The sequence below is a fragment of the Triturus cristatus genome, chromosome 4_1 (genome assembly GCF_964204655.1).
Source record: "Triturus cristatus chromosome 4_1, aTriCri1.1, whole genome shotgun sequence".
In the NCBI taxonomy this organism is placed as follows: domain Eukaryota; kingdom Metazoa; phylum Chordata; class Amphibia; order Caudata; family Salamandridae; genus Triturus; species Triturus cristatus.
This window is the reverse complement of record NC_140585.1, coordinates 589,691,178-589,711,428: the sequence shown is the minus strand read 5'-3', so window position 1 is coordinate 589,711,428 and position 20,251 is coordinate 589,691,178. Positions and strand designations below refer to the sequence as shown.

The following is a 20,251-nucleotide window of genomic DNA, read 5'->3' as shown; positions in this document are numbered from 1 at the left end:
GTCCGAAGGGGCCACACCCTCCACTTCGAGACTACCCCTACATCCATGCCACCATAGTACCATCGCATGTCGGGGGATCACCTTCTCCAACAGGAAGTTTTGGCACTCTTGGCCAAGGATGCCATCAAGCGCTTTCCTGCCCCAGAAGTAGATTGCTATTCCCACTATTTTCTGGTATCCAAGAAGGACAAAGGCCTGTGTCCTATCTTGGATCTCAGGAACGTCAACCGCTTCCTCTGGAAGGAGAAGTTCAAGATGTTGACACTCGCTCAGGTCTTGTCTGCCCTCGAGCCTGGATGGTAGTGTTGGACTTGCATGACACTTATTTTCAGATCCCCGTCCTGCCGGTCCACAGGCGTTCCCTGCGGTTCACGGTTGGCCACGAGCACTTTCAGTTTACTGTGCTCCCCTTTGGCCTTAACAGCCCAACTCGTGTGTTCACGAAAGTGATGGCAGTTGTCGCAGCTCATCAGCGCAGATAAGGGGTTTCAGTCTTCCCCTATCGAGATAACAGACTGTTAAATGGGTTCGCCCAAGGCTGTCGTCTCCCAGACTACGGCCGACCTCCTGCATTCGCTGGGGATCTCCATCAACGTGCCAAAGTCACACCTGACCCCCTCTCAGAAGCTCCTCTTCATCTGAGCTGTTCTGGACACGATGCAGTTTCGGGTTTATCCTCCCGAACAGCGAGTCTGGGATATTCGGGCTATGATTCTGATCTTTCAGCCTCTATACTGGGTTTCGGTCAGGATGACTCTCAGGCTCCTGGGTCTGATGGCCTCCTGCTGGTGGATCATGCCAGATGGCATATGCAGCCTCTGCAGTGGGACCTAAAGTTCCAGTAGGCGCAACATCAGGGGAATCTGTCTGATTGCGTCCAGGTCTCAAAGGGCATTGCATACCAATTGCAGTGTTGGCTTATAAACCAGGATTGGGTCAAAGGAAGATCCCTCTCCCTACCTCAAACAGAGTTCACAGTGGTGACCGATGCATCACTTCTGGGATGGGGCGGCCACATGGGGGAGACTGAGATCAGAGGCCTCTGGTCTCCGGCGGAGTCCGGGCTCCACATCAACCTTCTGCAGCTTCAGGCGATTTGTCTTGCACTCAAGGTATTCCTTCCCTCTGTCCGGGGAAGAGTAGTGCAGGTGTTCATGGACAACACCCCCGCCGTGTGGTACTGCAAAAAAAAAGGCGGTGTGGGGTTGTGGACCCTATGCCCTCCGCCTCTGCACATGCCTGGAACATCAGGGCATTTCCCTGGTGGTTCAACACCTGACAGGTTCTCTGAACGCCAGGGAGGACAAACTCAGCTGCAGGTGCATGATGGATCACAAATGACGTCTTCACTCGGAGGTGGTGCAAGGTCTCTTTCTGCAGTGGGGAAAGACTTGGTTAGATCTGTTCGCCTCCGAAGAGAACGCTCAATATGGCCAGTTCTGCGCGTTGGATTTTCTGGGGTGGTGGAGTGAGCTAAAGAATGATGATGGATTAAACCCAGATTAGTTGACTGGGGGTGAGTTTTTGATTTGCTCGAACGCTCCGTCCATCATCCTCTTTGGTATCGCTTTGTTCGCCCTAAGGTGGCAGGGTATGCCCAGAGGTGGGTCCCTTGCTCACTTTGCCACTGGATTCAAGATAGCCTGGCTGACGAGGGTTATGAACCCGAAACCGGTCCCAGGATGCTTGTTTCCGGTCCAGGGAAGACATGGCTTGGCAGTTCGGGCTGAACTGTTCCCATGAGGCACAGGGTCAGACTGATTTGCATATGGCCATGTCTGAACTGGGGTGGTGGAGTGAGCTAAAGAATGATGATGGATTAAACTCAGATCAGTTGACTGGGGGTGAGTGTTTGATTTGCTCTAACGCTCTGTCCATCGTCCTCTTTGGTATCGGAATTTCCAAGGCGGCACTCACTAGGCGACGCTTTTCGTCGTGAGTGGAGTTGCGGTCTTCTATACGCCTTTCCGCCTATACCACTTCTGCCCAGAGTGCTGAAGAAGATCAAGCAGGACCGGGCCCAAGTCATTCTTGTGGCTCCAGATTGGGCGAGAAGAGTCTGGCATCCCGAGCTGCTTAACATGGCCATCGATCCTCTGATCCGACTGCCTCTTCGGGAGGATCTTCCGTCGCAGCAGCAGGGGACGTTCCTCCACCCGAACCTGTACAGTCTCCACCTCCTTGCATGGAGATTGAGCGGCGGCAGTTGACGTCTTTTGACCTGCCTCCCGAAGTCTGCGATGTTATATTGGCAGCCAGGGGTCCCTCCACTAGGATGGAATACGCCTGCTGATGGAATACATTTGTGGCATGGTGCACACCAAAGGCTGTGGATCCCCTTTCCCCTCCTCCTTTCTTTGGCCCAGCAGGGCTTTGCTCTGGGCACTCTAAAGGGTTACCTTTCGGCCAGTTCATCCTTCCTAAGGCTTCCTGATCAGCCTTCTTTTTTCAAGTCCCCTTTTGCAATTAGATTCCTTAAGGGCATTACTCATCTTTTTCAATCTGTTCCCTTCGTAATGCCCCAGTGGGACTTGAACTTGGGTCTTACATATCTTATGTGCGCTCCCTTTGATCCACTACATAACTGTCCTCTCAGGCTTCTCACTTTGAAAACTGCTTTTCTGGTGGCCATCACCTCTACACGCAGGGTGAGTGAGCTACAAGCTCTTTCTTCCAAGCCCCCTTTCTGGCTGTCCATCCGGACAAGGTCGTCCTGAGAACTAGACCTTCCTTTCCTCCCAAGGTGGCTACTTCTTTCCACATTGGCCAAACCATCACTTTGCCCACCTTCTTTGCGCCTCCGCATCCTTCAAAAGAGGAAGAGAGGCTCCACCGTCTGGATCCAAAATGTGCGCTTTCTTTCTACTTGGATCGCACCAAACAATTCCGGGTGGACGGCCAGCTCTTTGTTGGTTACGTGGGTGCTAAGAAAAGTCGGGCTGTGCACAAACAGACCATCTCCAGGTGGGTCGTTCTGTGCATCAAAGCCTGCTATTTTTTTGGCAAAGAAGGAGACTCCAGTGGGACTGCACGCCCATTCCACCAGGGCGACGGCAGCTACCAGTGCTTTGGGACGAGGAGTCCCCCTAAATGACATCTGTCAGGCAGCTACTTGGGCATCGTTGCACACGTTCACTAAACACTACTGCCTGGACAGCCAAGTCCAGAGAGATGGCTTCTTTGGCAGTTCTGTTCTCCAGGATTTTCTGGTGTGAACTTAGTTTACAGACCCACCACCGGGGTTGGTATTGCTAGGGTATCTATTCTAAGGTAATGAATCTATAACTGTTTCTTTCAGATAAACAAGTTACTTACCTTCGGTAACGATATATCTGTAAGAAACATCGGTTAATTATAGATTTTTTACCGCCCCACCCATCCTCCCCGTTATACGAACTGACTTCTAGGGTTAAGGACATCCTTTCATGGCCCTAGTTTTGTGCACCAGTGGTCAGTGTCTTGCATGGCTCTGTTCTTCTGGCGTGGAAAGTCGTGTACAGACCTGACGTCAGCACGCGCTGGCGGCGTCTATGTAGCTACCGTGACATCATCCCCGCGACCACGACGCCAGACGCTGAGTCGACTGACGCCACCTTCCGACGCGCATAAGTACTGCCGACGAGAAACTTTCCGGATCCAGTCTGACGCCGGGGGGTAATTCTAAGGTAAGGAATCTATAACTAAGCTATGTTTCTTACAGATATCATTACCGAAGGTAAGTAACTTGTTCTTCAAGTGTAATGGCTTACATTACCCTTACAGCAAATAATACATAGTCAGCCAGAGTACGACACATGCTCTTAGTGTCTGAATCTTTCTGGGCAGATTCATGGTCTAGCCAAGGTATGGAGCGGTCGTAAATCTCCTGAGCTCTGCTTTGGCCTTTTCAAGCATAATTAGCACCATTTGTCACTGCTAAGAGTAGGCAGGCTTCTTTGAAGAGAAGAGACTAGCAGCAATGTCAGGAACCCATGAGATGGGGAGCCAGAGAGGACATTATATTACAAGGAAAACTTGGTACTTCTAAGCCACAAACGACAGAGACAGCAAAGTAATGGCAACCATCTGGGAAACTTTAAAAGCAGTACTATGGGGTAGATTCATAGCTGCTTCTGCCCTCCAAAGTTAACTAGAGGAAGAACTGCCCTCTCTGGTACAGGAGCATAATCTCAGTCACCAATAATTTTCACACGTAGGGCACAGGTATGCGGACTTATTGGACACTGACAAGAGCATGCACACACTGCTGAAGATTAAACAAAGTACTATGTGAGGGCAGACAATGCAGTGGAAATGCTGTGGTGAGAGATGAGGACATTGCAGACACCTTTTGGGGGTTTATCAGAAGCTATATTCATACGAGACAACAGATGAGGTAAATATCTCTACCTCCACTCGTACCAAATGACTAACCCCACTGGGTGTGATAAGTCACAGGAGTGATCAGTGAGATTTATTAGCTTAAATTAGGCAAATGGACAGACTCAGGTGAGCTCACAACACTCTTCTATAAGAGATTGTGAAGAAAAGTGACACCTTCACTCATGAAACGTTTACTTTGGTGATACAGGGGTCATAACTGAATCCATACTTGACTCAATAATCATGGTGAAACCTCAGCCGGACAAGACAGACTGCTACAGGCCCATCTCCCTCCTAAAACTGATGCAAAATTAATACTGCCCTCCTAGTTACCAGACTGGAACAACTCTTGCCAGATCAATTGGATTTTGGCCTGGGTAGAGAATGTGCTGGTAGCACCAAAAAAAGGTTTTACACATAGTGAAAAATGGCTAAAGTACAGAGGGAAAAAAACAGCGCATCTAGTGCTACACAGAGAAAAGAGTTTGGCAGGATTAGTTGGAAGCACGCAGAGGGCAAAATAGACATTATAGGGGTAGTAATATGCAAAGATGAATTTAAATTTACAACCAATTATGTAACGTTAAGTATTACTGAGCCTGAGACATCAATCCTGCTTATGGAAGAGCTGCACAAATTCACGTGTCATGGGATTCCAACTCAATTCAACTTTTATAAAACAGAAATGCTGGCCCTGAACATTTTGCACAGACAAACAGAATTCCTACGGATGGGATTTCCCTTCCACTTGGCTACCTCAGCAGTTCCATAGTTAGGAGTGCCAATAGCTCCATCTGTCTTCTATACAGTTTTGCTGAACTTTCACTCCACCGCCTGCAAAATCTAAAAAAAAGGCCTTCAGTGATGGCACAGCGGTACCTTGTTGTGGCTAGGTATGATCGCAACTGTGAAAATGACGCAAAGTACAACCTTTAAACAATTCCCTACATCAAGAAATGATTTATATGGAATGAACCCCAGAATAACATGCAAATGTATGCATTTTCCCACCTCCTTGGGAAACAAGCTATCCCATGTATACTGTACTGTCAGCAAACCTTGCATCTGAGATATTTGGCGGTATGGAGGAAATAAAGGAACCTGAGAAGCAATGGTGCTTTGTTGACCATCATATAGCAAGGTCATCTCTCTAGATTGTCCCGTGGTTAATCAAAACTCATACGCTAAGAACTATACTCCTACCTGATCACTCATGGGACAGGGTGTGCAAGAAGAAGGGATTTACCACTTGCCTTTCACCCTTTACACTACTACACAATAATCCGCACTCCATGGAGGGGCTTGGTAGGGGTAGTATTCGGGCCTGGAGTGAACCAAAATGCCTAAAGTTGTATCCGTGTTAAATAAAGGAGAAATCAGCTAATTTCAAGATATTAAGAAGGCTCGTGGAAACAGAGAGATTTGCTAGCTTCAGCTGCTTCACTTGGCTCCGTAACCAATAAGAGTGACTAAAGCCATCAGCAACCTCAGTGTCTGAGACCTGGACACTGAAAGGGGAAACAGGATGGCAAGTGATTTCCAGCAAAGGTTGATACGAAAACCCTGGGGAGTAAGAGATGGGGCAGGGAGCTGGGTTGGGAACTGTAGGAGTTGAGGTGTAGTAATATACACAAACCAACACAAGTCGGTTTAATGTGTGATAGAGAAGGAAACCCTTTGCAGAACACAGCTGTATTGATTTCCTACAGCAGATGGGGACAGATTTCAATCAGCTAGATGCTGGAAGGGATGTGAAGCTACTGGCACCTTGGTACATCTGATATGGCAATGTTCAAAGTAGCATTATTGGGAGGATTCTCTAAATGCTGTTGATAATAACCTTGACATGTGATCCACATAGAAACCAGCACAAACCGCAGCAAGGAGCACTTCGTCATCGTGAAGTTTTTCTCCAACCCTAAAGCTGCCGAGAACGATATCACCCCCTCCCAGGCACTGAGTGACATCCTGGCAGATTTCTTTCACAAGATCTCAGTCATCTGCGAAAACTTCAAACCCCAACCGCCAGCTGCCGACAGCATCAGTCTGCTCACAAACACAAACCCCGAATACCATTGACGTAACACATGCTCCCACAGCCCTTGCTGAACAGGTGGTCCCATCAGCACAGTACCCTGGCCTGAGTGCTCCCGATTGAGTCTGGATGGGTTGGGGGAGGGCAAGGGGGGGATGCTCAAGTTTCATTATGCCACTGCTGAAAACCTGTTCACCCAGTGTGGCCCTCTCACAACGCAAGGCACAATCTCCATTATAAACTCCGTGCTTTCTGGAGCACCTACGGACCCATATCCCCACCACGTCTTCAACCTCAGGAGTAAGATGATTGGCGACGAGCTCAAGAAAGTCCTGAACACCTCCATCACCTTACCTGCCTTCCCTGAGGACTGGAAACAGGCTGAAAAGAGGACCATCATGAAGAAACCATCTGCTGACCCAGCAGACCCAAAGAACTACCGGCCCAACTCCCTGCTCCCCTTTCCAGCAAAGGTTCTCAAGAAGGCAATCAAGTAGCAACTCATAGGACACCTGGAACACAGCAACCTCCTAGACCTTTCTCAATCAGGATTCTGAGGACCGAGACAGCCCTGATTCCAGCCACCCACATCAGGGCCTTCTTGGACCACACTGAAACTGCAGCCCTCATCCTCCTGGACCAGTCAGCCGCCTTCGACACGGTCGTCCATTACTGCTTGATCAACAGACTCGACCACATGGGAATCCAATGAGATGCCCAAAAATGGATCGCCTCATACTTCACTGGTAAAACCCAGAGAATTAATCTCCCACCATTCACCTCGGAACCCAAGAAGATCATGTCCCTCAAGGATCATCCCTCAGCCCCACCCTCTTCAACAAGTACATGAACCACCGGCAAACACAGTCTGATTACACGCACTCAACATACTCTCCTACGCCGACACAAAGCTCATCCTTTCGCCGTCAGAAGACCCCTCAACCATCAGAGCCAACTTCCACAGTTGTATGCCGTCACCGACTGGATGAAGGATACCTGTATCAAGCTTAACTCGGTCAATATGGAAGTCATCATCTTTGGGAACACCACCTCGACATGGAACGACATATGGTGGGCTACTGACTCAACCCATCCCCCGCCCCAACAGACCACGCCCGCAACCTCAGCATCATCTTGGACAGCAAGCTGTGTGTGAAGAAGCAAGTAAATACAGTCTCATCTGCCTGTTCCACACCCTACGCATGCTTCACAAGCTCTTCCGGTGGCTCCCAGTCAACACCAAAAGGACCATCACACAGGCCATGTCACCAGCAGGCTGGACTATGGAAACACACTCTACACAAGAATCACTGCATGCCTCCTGAAGAGACTACAGACAATACAAAACTCAGCGGCAAGACTCATCCTTGACCTCCCCAGAGGGACCCACATCACATTCCATATCAAGAAGCTTCACTGGCTCCAGATCCAGAAGAGATGCCAGTACAAGATACTGACCCACGCATACAAAGCCGTGCACAACGAAGGACCAGCATACAACAACAAATGCGTGACCTTCCACCAACCGACCAGACACCTACGATCTGCCTCCCTCTTCCTCGCAGACACCCCCGGCCGAGGCAACAGCAAAAGAAACTGTTCACACCTGGGAGCCAAACCTTGGAAAGACCTTCCTCTACAGCTCAGGACCGCCTCACACTCCAGCAATTCAGGAAAGAACTCAAGACTGTTCGAATGACCAGAACATCATGAAGCAACTAGCAACTCCAGCGCCTTGAGACCCTCACAAGTGATTTGCCGTGCTTTATAAATACTTGATTGATTGCCTAGAGCCCTGTGTGTTGTGTTGCTGGCCTCATCTTATGCAGGGGCTTGCTCCATGACGTTCATCAACAGGAAACAGCTGATGCTGCACAGCCATGCAATCGATACTAATGATGCAGGGGCAGGATACCTGTCCGAAATGGAGAGACTGGATTTAAAGAATACGAGCTCTACAGCAATAGGAAAGGTTACAATACACATACAGCCATTCCTTATTGAGGTACCTAGTACTGAATGTTGTGTATCTTTGTGTCCACAGTACCTAGAAAGCCTATGTATTATCACAATGAATGGTCTTAAATGGAAAAGCGTACACTTGTAGCTCTTCGCCAACAGGGGTGGCAAAGAGGCAGAATTCCACTTAGAAATCTTGTGAAATAAAGTATAGCCACTCCCTGGAACCAGTTGGGTGATGGGGAAACAGACAAGGTTAACAACTTCCACTCTTTCAGTCTTATCTATTGATAATTACTTGTTTCCTTGTTGGTTGGTGGATGTAGGGGATTGTAGTGTTACAAAATAAAATAATAATAAAAATAACGTTGAACCTAAAGAAGTCGGCACAGGGAAAAGTTAGGATGTTTATATAAGTCTGCGTAATAGTAATAATATTTTTTGACCATTTATATATTGTTCACTAATTATACTTTATGCCACAACATAAACTGATGCTTACGGATTAGGCAATTGGAGTATTACACATTATAGCAGTTTAATATGGAATAATGAACGTTAGAATTGTCCCTGCTGGCATATGATCATAATAGAATGCTGGGGAACTTATTAAAATAACTAACTGCAAAGGTGGGTGCATTCATCTTGGTAACGGACAAACTATTAAAGGTCTGAAATTAACATTAATAACAAACCAGGACACCTAGTATAAGGAAACAGCATTCCTGGCCCCAGCACAAACATGATACAAATTCACACCTCGTTAACAAGATAGCATACTGGATTTAAAAAACGGCGGAAAGTTTTAACACATCACACATGTGCAAAGTTCTTGTTACAACTGTAGTCAGTATTGTAATTCAAACCTACTTCAATAGAAACCAGAGCAAAGTTAACATTACAAAGAATGGAGAGTTAATCATTGTGCTCTTGCCCTATTGATCCGATACAAAAAGAATTAAAGATGGACTTGCTTGTTGAACTGCTTTGCGTCTTGTGTTGGAAACTTTACGAAGTTTAGCATTTCACCACCCAACTACGTGTATTCATTGTTAATGATTAGTGGACCTGCTGCAATGTGATCAGTAACCAATAGATAGGATTTATGGGTTACTTTTCACACAGATTTTCAGATGCATCTTCCACAGTCCGTGTAAAGGTTTGCAAAATCTAAACAGCAGGCTGGTCACCTTGTTCTTTAAGATCGTGGTCAACCTGGGCAATTTGGGCCATCAACAATTTTAAATAATGTTTTAGGAAGCACTCTAACTTGCATGCATCCAATCATTATGTGGAAAGGCTCTTGCAGCTGCGGGCGACAGTAGAGTCAGAATAATTCACAAAACAAATTGTGATTTAAATCTTCTCTCTGAAGAGGAGTTTGATTGGGAACATGCTACATGTCAAAAGAGAATGAGCTGCCTTCCGGTGTATCTTTTTAAAGTGAAGTAGTTAGGAGTCATGTTGGATAAATGAAGAGAATATGGTTATGGTAACATTTAGTGTTACCATAAAGGTTGTGGTTGATTTAGGCATTTCTTAGCACTCATTTATTATTAGCAGTTTTCTTTTGTCAATGTAGTGTTACATTGGATTCTCATCAAAGGGTAGTCATTATGGGGTTTCATTATTGCATTCTTACTTTCAGAATAATATAGCTATTGCTTTGGTGGCAAAGCTTTCAAAGTCACTTGCTCAGTGTAGCTGCTCCCACAAATTGTGCTTATGAGTGAATTCTCTGAACACTTCCCATGGTGCGCACAGACAAAAATAGGTAGAACACTATGACAGAACTGACATTTTCAGCATCATTAGTTGGATGAAGAAATGAAATTCGGGGTTTGCCGTGCAGGGGATTCAAACAAAATTGGAACGCTTGGGAAGAATGCACATGGTGCTTCTGGGCTTGCTACATGTAGCTAGATACACTACATATAGCTTTTTCCAACACTAGTCATAAGTTGGCGCCACTTGAAAAAAGGATCTCTTGCAGGGTATATTATTTACTCAAATGTTTAGAAATATTATGAGTTAGAATCTCAATTTTCTGTTGTGTACGTTTCAATAATTTGTGTTTATGTAACTATTTTTAATAACGCAAAGCTGTCGTCATTGAAAAGAAAAGTTTGTTAATCCTCTTGTGAACATTATAGCAGTGGCTCATTTGCATTTTATCAATGACTTTTACAGCTGCTGAGGCATTGAGTCAAACACAATAGATTTCCACTCACCTTTGTTACAAAACTTTGATGCAATGTTTCCTCCTTTTTGGGAACAGGATCAACAATCACTCCATCAGTCCTTGCTAAATGCTCCAGTAAATCCACATTGCCACTGCCATTAAAATCTGTTGGCTGATCCATGCCATAAGAAGAATGTTCATCTGTGGCAAGATTGGACTGCTGGATTTCTTCTGTAAACGCATTTGTTTCCAGAGTGTTTTCATTGCTCTCTGAATTCTTCTTTTGAGCTAAACCAATAGTAAGTCCTTCTTGGGCAATGGAGGAGGTGATATCTTCAGAAGACAAAGTGCGTATGCTGGCATTCGAAGTGCGACACTGCACTGTCACACTGTCGCTTGTATTCAGCAAATTTTCTGGCTATTAAAAAAGTTATTCTTCATAAATTCAACATTAGGTAACATGAAATACGAATTTTACAACAGAAAGCAGAAAATTGATCGAATCATTTTGTTCCGAAAGTCCATTTTCAAACCTAAAACCTTTAACCTCATGCCACAACCATTTTCATATGTTTTATGCATTATTGTATTTGAATATAGATTTCTACCATTTCCCTGTCTAACCTGCAATTTTCTTTTTAATACTAATGAACAGAAAAAACAGAAGCCCAGTGATGTTGTATGCCACCACCACCCTGTAGGACCTTTCTGAGGCCACAAGCAGAGAACCCGTCAAACTGGAAAACTCAGAATCTGTGCCAGTCTCCCTTTTTGGAAGACAAAACATCCTGTATTATTCAATAGGGGCAATAGATTAATCTTTCAGCCACTGAGGTGTATCAAATGTAATACAATGACTGTGTCACATCATAGAGCAACGTCCTCATTGCAAAGAATAAATAACACGCCATAGACACTCCTAGTTCTAATGTATGGGACTAGTACCACCTTGAGGAATCTTTGCCAAAGCTTAGGAAAAGCAAGGCAAATGACAAACTCGAGTACTTGTTAGCTATTTGCACCATCTTCATATGCCTACCCATGAAAAGAATAATAATGACATTGTCTAGAATTGGGTTTACTTACTGGTTCCCATCCATCACATTAACCCTGGAATAGATCTCAAATAAAACTCTAAGCTTTAAACCAAAGAGCCTTCAAAGCGTAGAAAAAAAAGACACTGGTCGCCATTTTCAAGTTTCGCGAGAGCACCAGCATACACTGTATCAATCCAATGCAGCTTTCCAAGTTTGTTTTTTTCCCTGCAGTCATTCGGACTCTAGGCACGCTTGCGCCACAGTTCCAAGTTTACATTTTGTTATGTCTTTTCTCCTGTTTTCAATTGTCATCTGACCCTTTTTCTCTATTATCTTTGCATTATTCTACGTTGCTGTATTTTTTCCCAGTTTTTCTCTAAAAGGCTGCTGCTGTAGGAGAAAGATTTCGCTTTTTTTCTATATACATAGCATGTTTTTTTTAAAATTTTTGTACCATAAACAAGTTAGCTCTTCCACATGCTTCTCATAGCTTGGTTGTCTCTTGAGACCAGAAACCACCCTTTAAGTTGTTGTGATAAAGACCAGGCGAAACATTGAGATGAAACGGCAGTGTTGCATACAAGGAGTACTAATTTCGCACCTTAAATGAAGGTTATTTCTATGTTCCTACAAGTTGAGTTGGTGTAAGTAGGAGTTATGCATTTTGAAGAAAAGTAGCCTGCCATTCTTGATAGCTGCCAGTAGCTGAGCCAAAATTACAATCTTCAACATCTGCAGTAAGAGGAACCAATTCAGATCGTAAACCAACAGAATGGGGGAAGATCCTTCCACCCTTTTCCATTAAAAGGAAATAGTGAAGTAATATTCCTGACTCGTTTATGGAGGTAAGACAGGCACCTCAAAGGAGGAGCCTCTTCACCTTCTGCAGACAGAAGTGGTTTGCTAGAGGGCAACTGACGTAAAGTACAGACAAACTAGAACGAGGCATTGGTGATGATGCTCTGGATCCACCAACGGTAGGGTAGCCAATGTCTTTTCCTTAATGTAATATGGGAAAGGCCATGATTGGGTGAGAGCCTTCATTGTTTGGGAATCAGTGCCTGGGTTGACATCCGGATCCCATAAATGCTGCTTCTTATGCAAAGTGGACCTAGGGAGGGATTCCAGCAGCACTACCCACCCTTGATGGCACCGGGGGGAGTGGTGAGGTTCTGGATCAGCAGCTGGATCAGTGTCTGTAGAGAAAGGGGAGGAAGTTGGAGCTTGGGGTTGTTCTTGGTCACCCCTAGTTCACCAAGGTTGGTGGCAGCTGCACCACAGATCCCAAAAGCTGAGGATAGAGGCGTGGCTTTCTTCGATGCACAATCAGCATACAGAGAGTAGTCAAAGCTGAAAACAGAACACAGTAGGGAAGCAAAATCTCACTCCGTCCAGATGGGAGCTGGGATAGTTTTGGCAAAGCTAGATCCAAATGTTACTGGTCTGGTTACTCAAAGGAATCTGACTTGTCTGCCATGCAATCATTCTTTGCTGAGAGAGACTAGCAAGTGGAAAATCATGACTGAGGTCTCAGCAGAAGGACCGCTGATACAGAGAGATAATCGTTAAAGCACTGAACCCGTGGTTGCAAAGGGAGACTAGTGTCACTGTTTTGACCTCCAAAGATATTGCCTGGTAGGGAAAGTGGTAAGGTCATTTACTTTCAGGCTAAAAACACCTTGGGTACCAAAGTGATATCCCGACATGACTGTTGGGCTGGCTCACCTGAGAAATGCTAAGAGCTGGGAAGACATCTCTAGGTGTTTCTGCTTCTTTTTGTGACTCTTCTGCATTGAAGGTAGATTGTGTGCCCAAATACTGGAGGAGATCGGGCTCCTTCACTTCCTTCTGAAGTAAAGTGGTCTGCTTGAGGCTGTGTGCTCACTGTAGGAAAGTAAATTTTTGCCAAGGTTACCCTCCACTTTCTTTCGGACTCTGATGCATCTTTGACTGAGTGTGCACTGGGTTCCTACTAACTAGGTTCACAGTGCCTGGGTTCTTTCCCAAAACTGTACCTTTGTTTCCAAAATTGGCACACCTCTGGCTCACATGTAAGTGGTACCAAGGGCCTGGTGACCAGAGAGGGTCTCTAAGGGCCGCAGCATGTATTATGCCACCCTAAGAGACCCCTTACTAAACACAGGCATTACTGCCACAGCAGCCTGCATGTTTTCTTGCAGAACAAAAGTAAAGAGTCAACCTGGCATACTTCCCTGTGTGCACCCCTGAACCTTAATCCTTGGATTACCGACGACTTACAAAGAAGAGGAGGAGGAGGACAAAGAGCAGAGCCCTGCACGACAAGAAGTTCCAGCCACTTTGTTTCCACAATTGGCACACCTCTGGCTCACATGTAAGTGGTACCAAGGGCCTTGTGACCAGAGAGGGTCTCTAAGGGCCGCAGCATGTATTATGCCACCCTAAGAGACCCCTTACTAAACACAGGCATTACTGCCACAGCAGCCTGCATGTTTTCGTGCAGAACAAAAGTAAAGAGTTGACCTGGCATACTTCCCTATGTGCCAGGCCTACCACCACTGCAAAGGCATAGGTAAGTCACCCCTACAGCAGGCCTTACAGCCCTAATGCAGGGTGCACTATAACTCATGTGAGTGAATAACTGCATGAGCAGATATGCTACTATAGTGTCTAAGTCTATTCGTAGACATTATAAGTGCACAGTGAAGCCATACGGAGTACATGGGCTGGGAGCTTGTGACTACGAGTTCCACAGCTCTATGATGGCTTCACTGAGTTCAAAAATGTTTGGTACCAAACATCTCAGTCTAATAAGCCCACACTGATGCCAGTGTGGGATTTAAGTAATGCACCCAAAAGGCACCTCAGAGGTGCCCCCTGAAATCCTACCAACTGGCTAGTGTGTGCCTGACTGCTTCCCACCAGCCAGCTACCTCTAGACATGTTTCTGACCCCCTGGGATAGGAGCCCGTATCTCTCATGGGTCACAAACAAAGCCCTCTCTGGGTGGAGGTGCCTCACACCTACCCCCAAGGAACAGCATAGAAAGGTGGTGAACCTCTAAAGCCTCCAGTCCTTTGTTATGCTGACCAGGGCCTATCCAACTAGTGGAGATGCCCGCACCCCTGACCAAGCCCTATTTTTGTGGCAAGGTCGGGGGGAAAATTAGTAAGCAAGAGAGGCGTATCCCCTCTCAGCCAGGGCCACCTCTAAGGTGTTAATCAAAATATTTGGAGCAACAGAGGGATAATAGCCAGGTCGCCCTCCACTCACTAATCCATACACCAATGACCTGGTTACATAGAACACTACAGCCTTTCAATGTTATTTCAACACAAGAAAGGGGAGGGGGGGTGGGGGGGGGGGAGTTTTTTAAAATGTATATACCCCTAAGTCAGGATCTGCTTGTTTATCAGTCGTGCCCAACTCCAAGTGTTCTTTGTTCTAAAAGTTTAACGTTTGTCAACCCACCACACACACACTCACATCAATTACAAAGAAGAAAAAAAATGGTGTGAGAAGTCAGAAAGCACCTCATGTAAGCCCCACCTATAGAGCTAATGGTTGGTACTCACCAGTTGGCTCACGTGGTCATCATCGGTAACTTTCATGACAAGAAAAAAAAAAGGGGGAAAGTAAATTTTTTTGCCAAATCTCGGAATTGTGTGAGAAAAGGTGACTAAGGATAGGGTGTCGATGATCGTATCATCCATCAATCATCTGGACCCCGTAACGTGCAAGAGGAAAAAACTTTTCGAAGCTAAAAGGAGTTGTGGCTCACTTTTTGTTATACATATTTAATTTCCATGGTGCCCACACTCAGATTGAAAAGAACGGCATGTTTAGACCATCTTAATTGGAATGGCCGACATGTTTCATTGCCTTGCACATTTTTGGCAATTATATCAGGGCTCGGGACGCATCTCCACCTCACTGATGCTTCTAAAATGATCAATTGGTTGCCTGGTGGACTCGTACCAGCAACTCACTCAGAAGGGGAACAAAAACTATTTTTAACAGCTTTTCCCCATCAGGTAGAACGCAGCCACCAATTGTAAGCCGCTCTACCGATGGTCTGAGCTACGACAGCCTCCTGTAACCAGGTCATTGGTGTATGGACCACCTCTAAGGAGCCCTGAGCTGAAGTGACCCCCTCTTTTCAGAATCCTCCATATTGTTTTGGAGGACTTTAGCCAATAGGGATGGGGATATGCCCCCTCCCCACAGGGGGTGGACATACAAAGGGTGTAGGCAACCTAAAAGTAAGTAGCCCATTGGCTACTACCTTCTGACACCTGTAATGCCCCTTAAGTTCAATTGAGGGGCAACCCTGAACCTTAATCCTTGGATTACCGATGACCTACAAAGAAGAGGAGGAGGACAAAGAAGAGCAGAGCCCTGCACGACAAGAAGTAACAACCACTGACTTGGTCCCAGCCCTGCAGGTATTTCGAACTTTGCAAGCTTCCACAACTCTTCCAGCAGATCAGCGACCTCCAAATCACTGCGAGAACTGCCTGCCTTCCAAAAAGACTTCTGATCTCCAGTGGACAGCGGACCTGTCAAAAAAGAAAACCAACTTTCAAAAATCAAAGCTCGGCCCTGAGTAAATGCAAAACCACCGCCAGACCCACCACCGTATCAGATGCCTATGGCCCGAGTCCAGGTGGTCCACTGGTCCTGTGAAGTTTCCCCGTGCTTCTGAGCAAGAGTCCACCATGGGCTGACCCCTGCTGGACTTCACATTGATGCCTGCAGCCTCTGCACAACCACCCGCGACCTGCTCCAGTAAGCTTCTTTCTGACGCCAAAGGATACCCCTGCATGCGGGGACCCAGGGCCTTGGGGCGATCAACTGCTGATGTCCCAACACTCCAGCACATTCGAACTTACCTGTGCAGTTGTAGGTCACCTTAACTTGGCCTCTTGGCCTGAGCCTGCAGTCTTTTTCCCAAATCGAGATTCCCTATTGGTTTGTATTGGGCACCCAACGCTGTGTTGGCACTCTGAGCCCACCCGCTCCTATGCCGCTGGAGGTGTAAATTTGGTGCTGCCATGTGGCCCTTCCCCCCATGCTTATCCTAAACCCCTTGAGATTGGGTTATGAAACCGTGCTATTTACCTTTAAGTAGTACAGATTCTCCCTTCTCAATTGGATAACAGTGGCACCAGATACCGAGCATGACCCCTAAACCAGGCCGCTCCCGTGCTACAGGTGGGGCAGTTTTGTCACTTTCCTGAACCTTACCTGGTACCGATTCTTTATCCAGAAACTCAATATCGTGAATCATTTACTTACCTTGATATTGCTGACTGTGTTCCCTCCCACGGGATAACATTGTATTGTTGAAATATGCGGTGTCCACTTTTTACATTGAAAAGCATTGATTTTCTTTTTTGTTAACCATTTTACTAGGGTTTCCATTTTGCACATAATATGCAACAGCATTAACATACTCAGGGTGTGGGCGTCTGGTGCAGTCTCGCGGATTTTGTGGGAGCGGTTGGTGAACAAATCCGGTATTCATGGGAGACAAAGTATTTTCTTTGGAAGGCAGGGCAGTCCCTCAGGGTTCTTGAGGTTGCTGGCTGCAGGACACACCGGAGTTTCCCTTCTGCAGGTTCGAGGCTCGGGCCAAGTCAGTAGACGTCCTCCTCTTCTTAGCTTCGGCACGGCTGTTAAGTCCTTTTTCTTCTCTTTGTAGTTTTTTGTCTGACTTCTTAGTTCAGGGCTGCGCCCTAAATACTGTATTTAGGGGGCGTTTTAGGGATCTCGAGGTCAGTAGCCAGTGATGTGCTCACCCCACGTGGGGGAGTGAGCACAATCCCAAATCCGGATTGCCTTAGCAAGGTATGGCGCTTACATCATCTGCTGGCATAAGATCAGAAGTGCCACTATAAACACGATAAATCATCTGCTCTGGCACAACATATAGCATAGGGAGGTCTCCCAAGCTAGAAGCTACCTTCAGTTAACCCTGGAATCTACCAAACTCATTGGACTTTGGGACGCGCAACTCGACTATTTAAACTTTAAAAAACTAGTCTGGAAGACTATAAAACAATTTTTCTTGGTGGAGGACACGGCAAGCTTCTAAAACAGATCTCATGCTTGGATGACCCTTAACTCCTACAAAGCACTTGCCCCACAAACATTCTTCAATCAGGGATATCCTAAGTCCATAAAAATTTACTTTTTAAGGCACAGACTGGGGATTTTTCCGTGTGCTCAGCATCTTCCACCATGGCTGAGGACAACAGTACAAGACACGTGTAGGCTGTGTAACACCAAGCAAGGAGACATTTTACTTCTAATCTGCTTATGCAAGGAAATGCATCAAGAACGGCAATAGCTCCTAAAAGAACCTCTTAAATAGAAAGGCATCCGTACCAAGAAGCAAGCAGTGCTGGCTTGCTTAAACCCGGAAAATATACAATTGAACTGCAGATTGGTAAAATTCCTTATGCTGGCTGAACAAAAAATGCCCCAAATACCAAAAATGTGAAATATCAATCCTAAAGCTCCGACGCCGCAGGCTGTCATGCAGACCTCTGCCTGACCACACTAAGGACAGACCACCATCAGTACAGTGATAACCTTGCAACATCTCGAGACAATTCAAACAATATACTTAATAAGATTTTGGTAAATGGGCAAGCATGGCTGGAGCAAAAAATCTGAGACTGCACCCTATAGAATCCAGCAAGCTAATGACATTCATTAATGCCATTATTTATTAATTCTGTTTTTAAATTGTAAAATAATTTTTCTACCTTTGGGTTTTAACTGGTTTTACCTGAAGATTTTTTTCTTTTATAATTACAACGATCAAAAAGGCAGCAATGGTGGATGAAATCATACTGAATGTTTGTCTCAATCTCTATTCTTTTAAGTGTTAATATTGCAACGGTTTTAGTTAACTATGCAAAAATAAAAAATAAAAAAATCCTGATTGGGGAGTGCCTGCCATCTGCAAGATGGCAGGCACTGAAGAGTGGGCTTCACCTCGCCTCCCCACCTGAGGGGTGGGGTCGGCAGAGGTGGGCACACCTTCTAGGTTAGCTAATTTTTCCCACCTGTCTTACAGCCGAAAGGAGGTGAGACAGGAAGGGGGCCTTCTCCTGATAGCAGGAGAATCTGGGGGTCGCAATACAAAGGCTGCAAGGCCTTTGAAGCTCCCCTGCCACAGATGGCTTTTCCTGGTCTGGGGAAGGTGTGAACACCTCGCCCAGTAAAGGCTTTGTTTCTGGGCTCAGGGAGCGAAGGCTCCCACCCCAGGGGTTCAGAAACGGGTCTCGTGGTGGCAGGCTGGTGTGTACCAGTCAGGGAACCCATCAGAGGCTGGTAGTTTTTCAGGGGGGCATCTCTAAGATGCCCTCTGATTTCATTTTTCATTAAATCCCACACTGGCATCAGTGTGGGTTTAATGTGCTGAGAAGTTTGATACCAAACTTCCCAGTTTTCAGTAAAGCCATTTGGGTGCTGTGGTGTTCGTAATGATAACCTCCCAGCACCATATACTTAATGGCATTACTGCACTTACAATGTCTATGCACCTGTACCCTCACCACTGGTATAGTGCACCCAGCTAGAGTGGTGGCTGACCTGTGCCAGGGCGGGGCGTTATAGGCAAGGCACACAGGGATGTGTCCAATGTCGACTCTTCACTTTGTTTTGCACCAACGCACGCAGCCTGCAATGGGGGGGGGCGGTGGAAGAAAGAGAGTGAGAAAGAGAGAGAAAGAGAGAGACAGAGAGACAGAGAGACAGAGAGAGAGAGACAGAGACAGAGACAGAGACGGAGAGAGAGAGAGAGAGAGAGAGAGAGAGAGAGAGAGAGAGAGAGAGAGAGAGAGAGAGAACCTATGGTTGTTTCAGTGAATTTCGAAGTTTTTTTTTAAATGTTAAGTTCATATTTTATTATTTATAAAACCTATATTTTTTCTATTTTTTTTTGTAATATTTTGGAACTCTATTATCCTTTTTTAAAATTAATTTTAAAAATGTTGTAATGTTTTATACCTTCAAAAAAAAGTATGTATATCTTTTTTTTTAGATAACTGGAGTCCCTTATCGGTAGTGTACCAAGCTCCATCAGCACGCGAATCCTATCCGCCATATTGCTAAACTCGTAAATGATGCGCATTTCGTATCCGACGGGTTCGTGGCACTGCGTCCCATCATATACGAATGTGGTCGTGCCAGCTGCTACTTTGGTATGCAACGAGTGCACGCTGCCAGGCCCTGTGTTACGTCATAGACGTATGGTGTCGCGCCGGGTATGCCAGTCCCTCTTTTATTTGTCTCAAAACTATATCTAAATAAGTTTAAAGTGTATATGACAACACGCGATAATCTAAAATATTTTAAACATTTAAACATTTCTAACTGTAATAAACTTATATTATGGTAAATATATTTTCTCAAAGTCGCGTTGGGTGTGGCATCCTTGCGTGCTCGGTGCGCGATTGCCATATGACCTTAACCTCTTCCATGCGGCGCCGATTCCCGCTCAGCGCTGACCGTTTCTTGCGCGGGCGTGGTCATGACGGAACAGTTCCGTCATGAGCACAGCTCAACCGACGCTCATGACGGAACCGTTCCGTCATGAGCACCGAAAAGGTTAAAGAAAAACATTGGATTGGTCCATAACATTTCCCATTGTAACAGTTGGAGGACCCCACACATTTTAGTCAT

The 20,251-nt window shown here is 45.9% G+C and overlaps 1 protein-coding gene across 5 annotated transcripts in view; it reads right to left on the bottom strand.

The window, feature by feature from the left end:
* Nucleotides 1-20,251, bottom strand: part of DMTF1 (cyclin D binding myb like transcription factor 1) — a 514,121-nt gene that overhangs the window by 82,142 nt on the left and 411,728 nt on the right. For 3 of the 5 annotated variants that reach the window (XM_085652911.1, XM_085652913.1, XM_085652912.1), the window contains one exon: nt 10,588-10,956. The exons of the other annotated variants lie outside the window; for them this stretch is intronic. In XM_085652911.1, the coding sequence (XP_085509037.1) occupies nt 10,588-10,956 (369 nt within the window). The remainder of the gene's footprint in view (nt 1-10,587; nt 10,957-20,251) is intronic. 5 annotated transcript variants of the gene reach the window in all.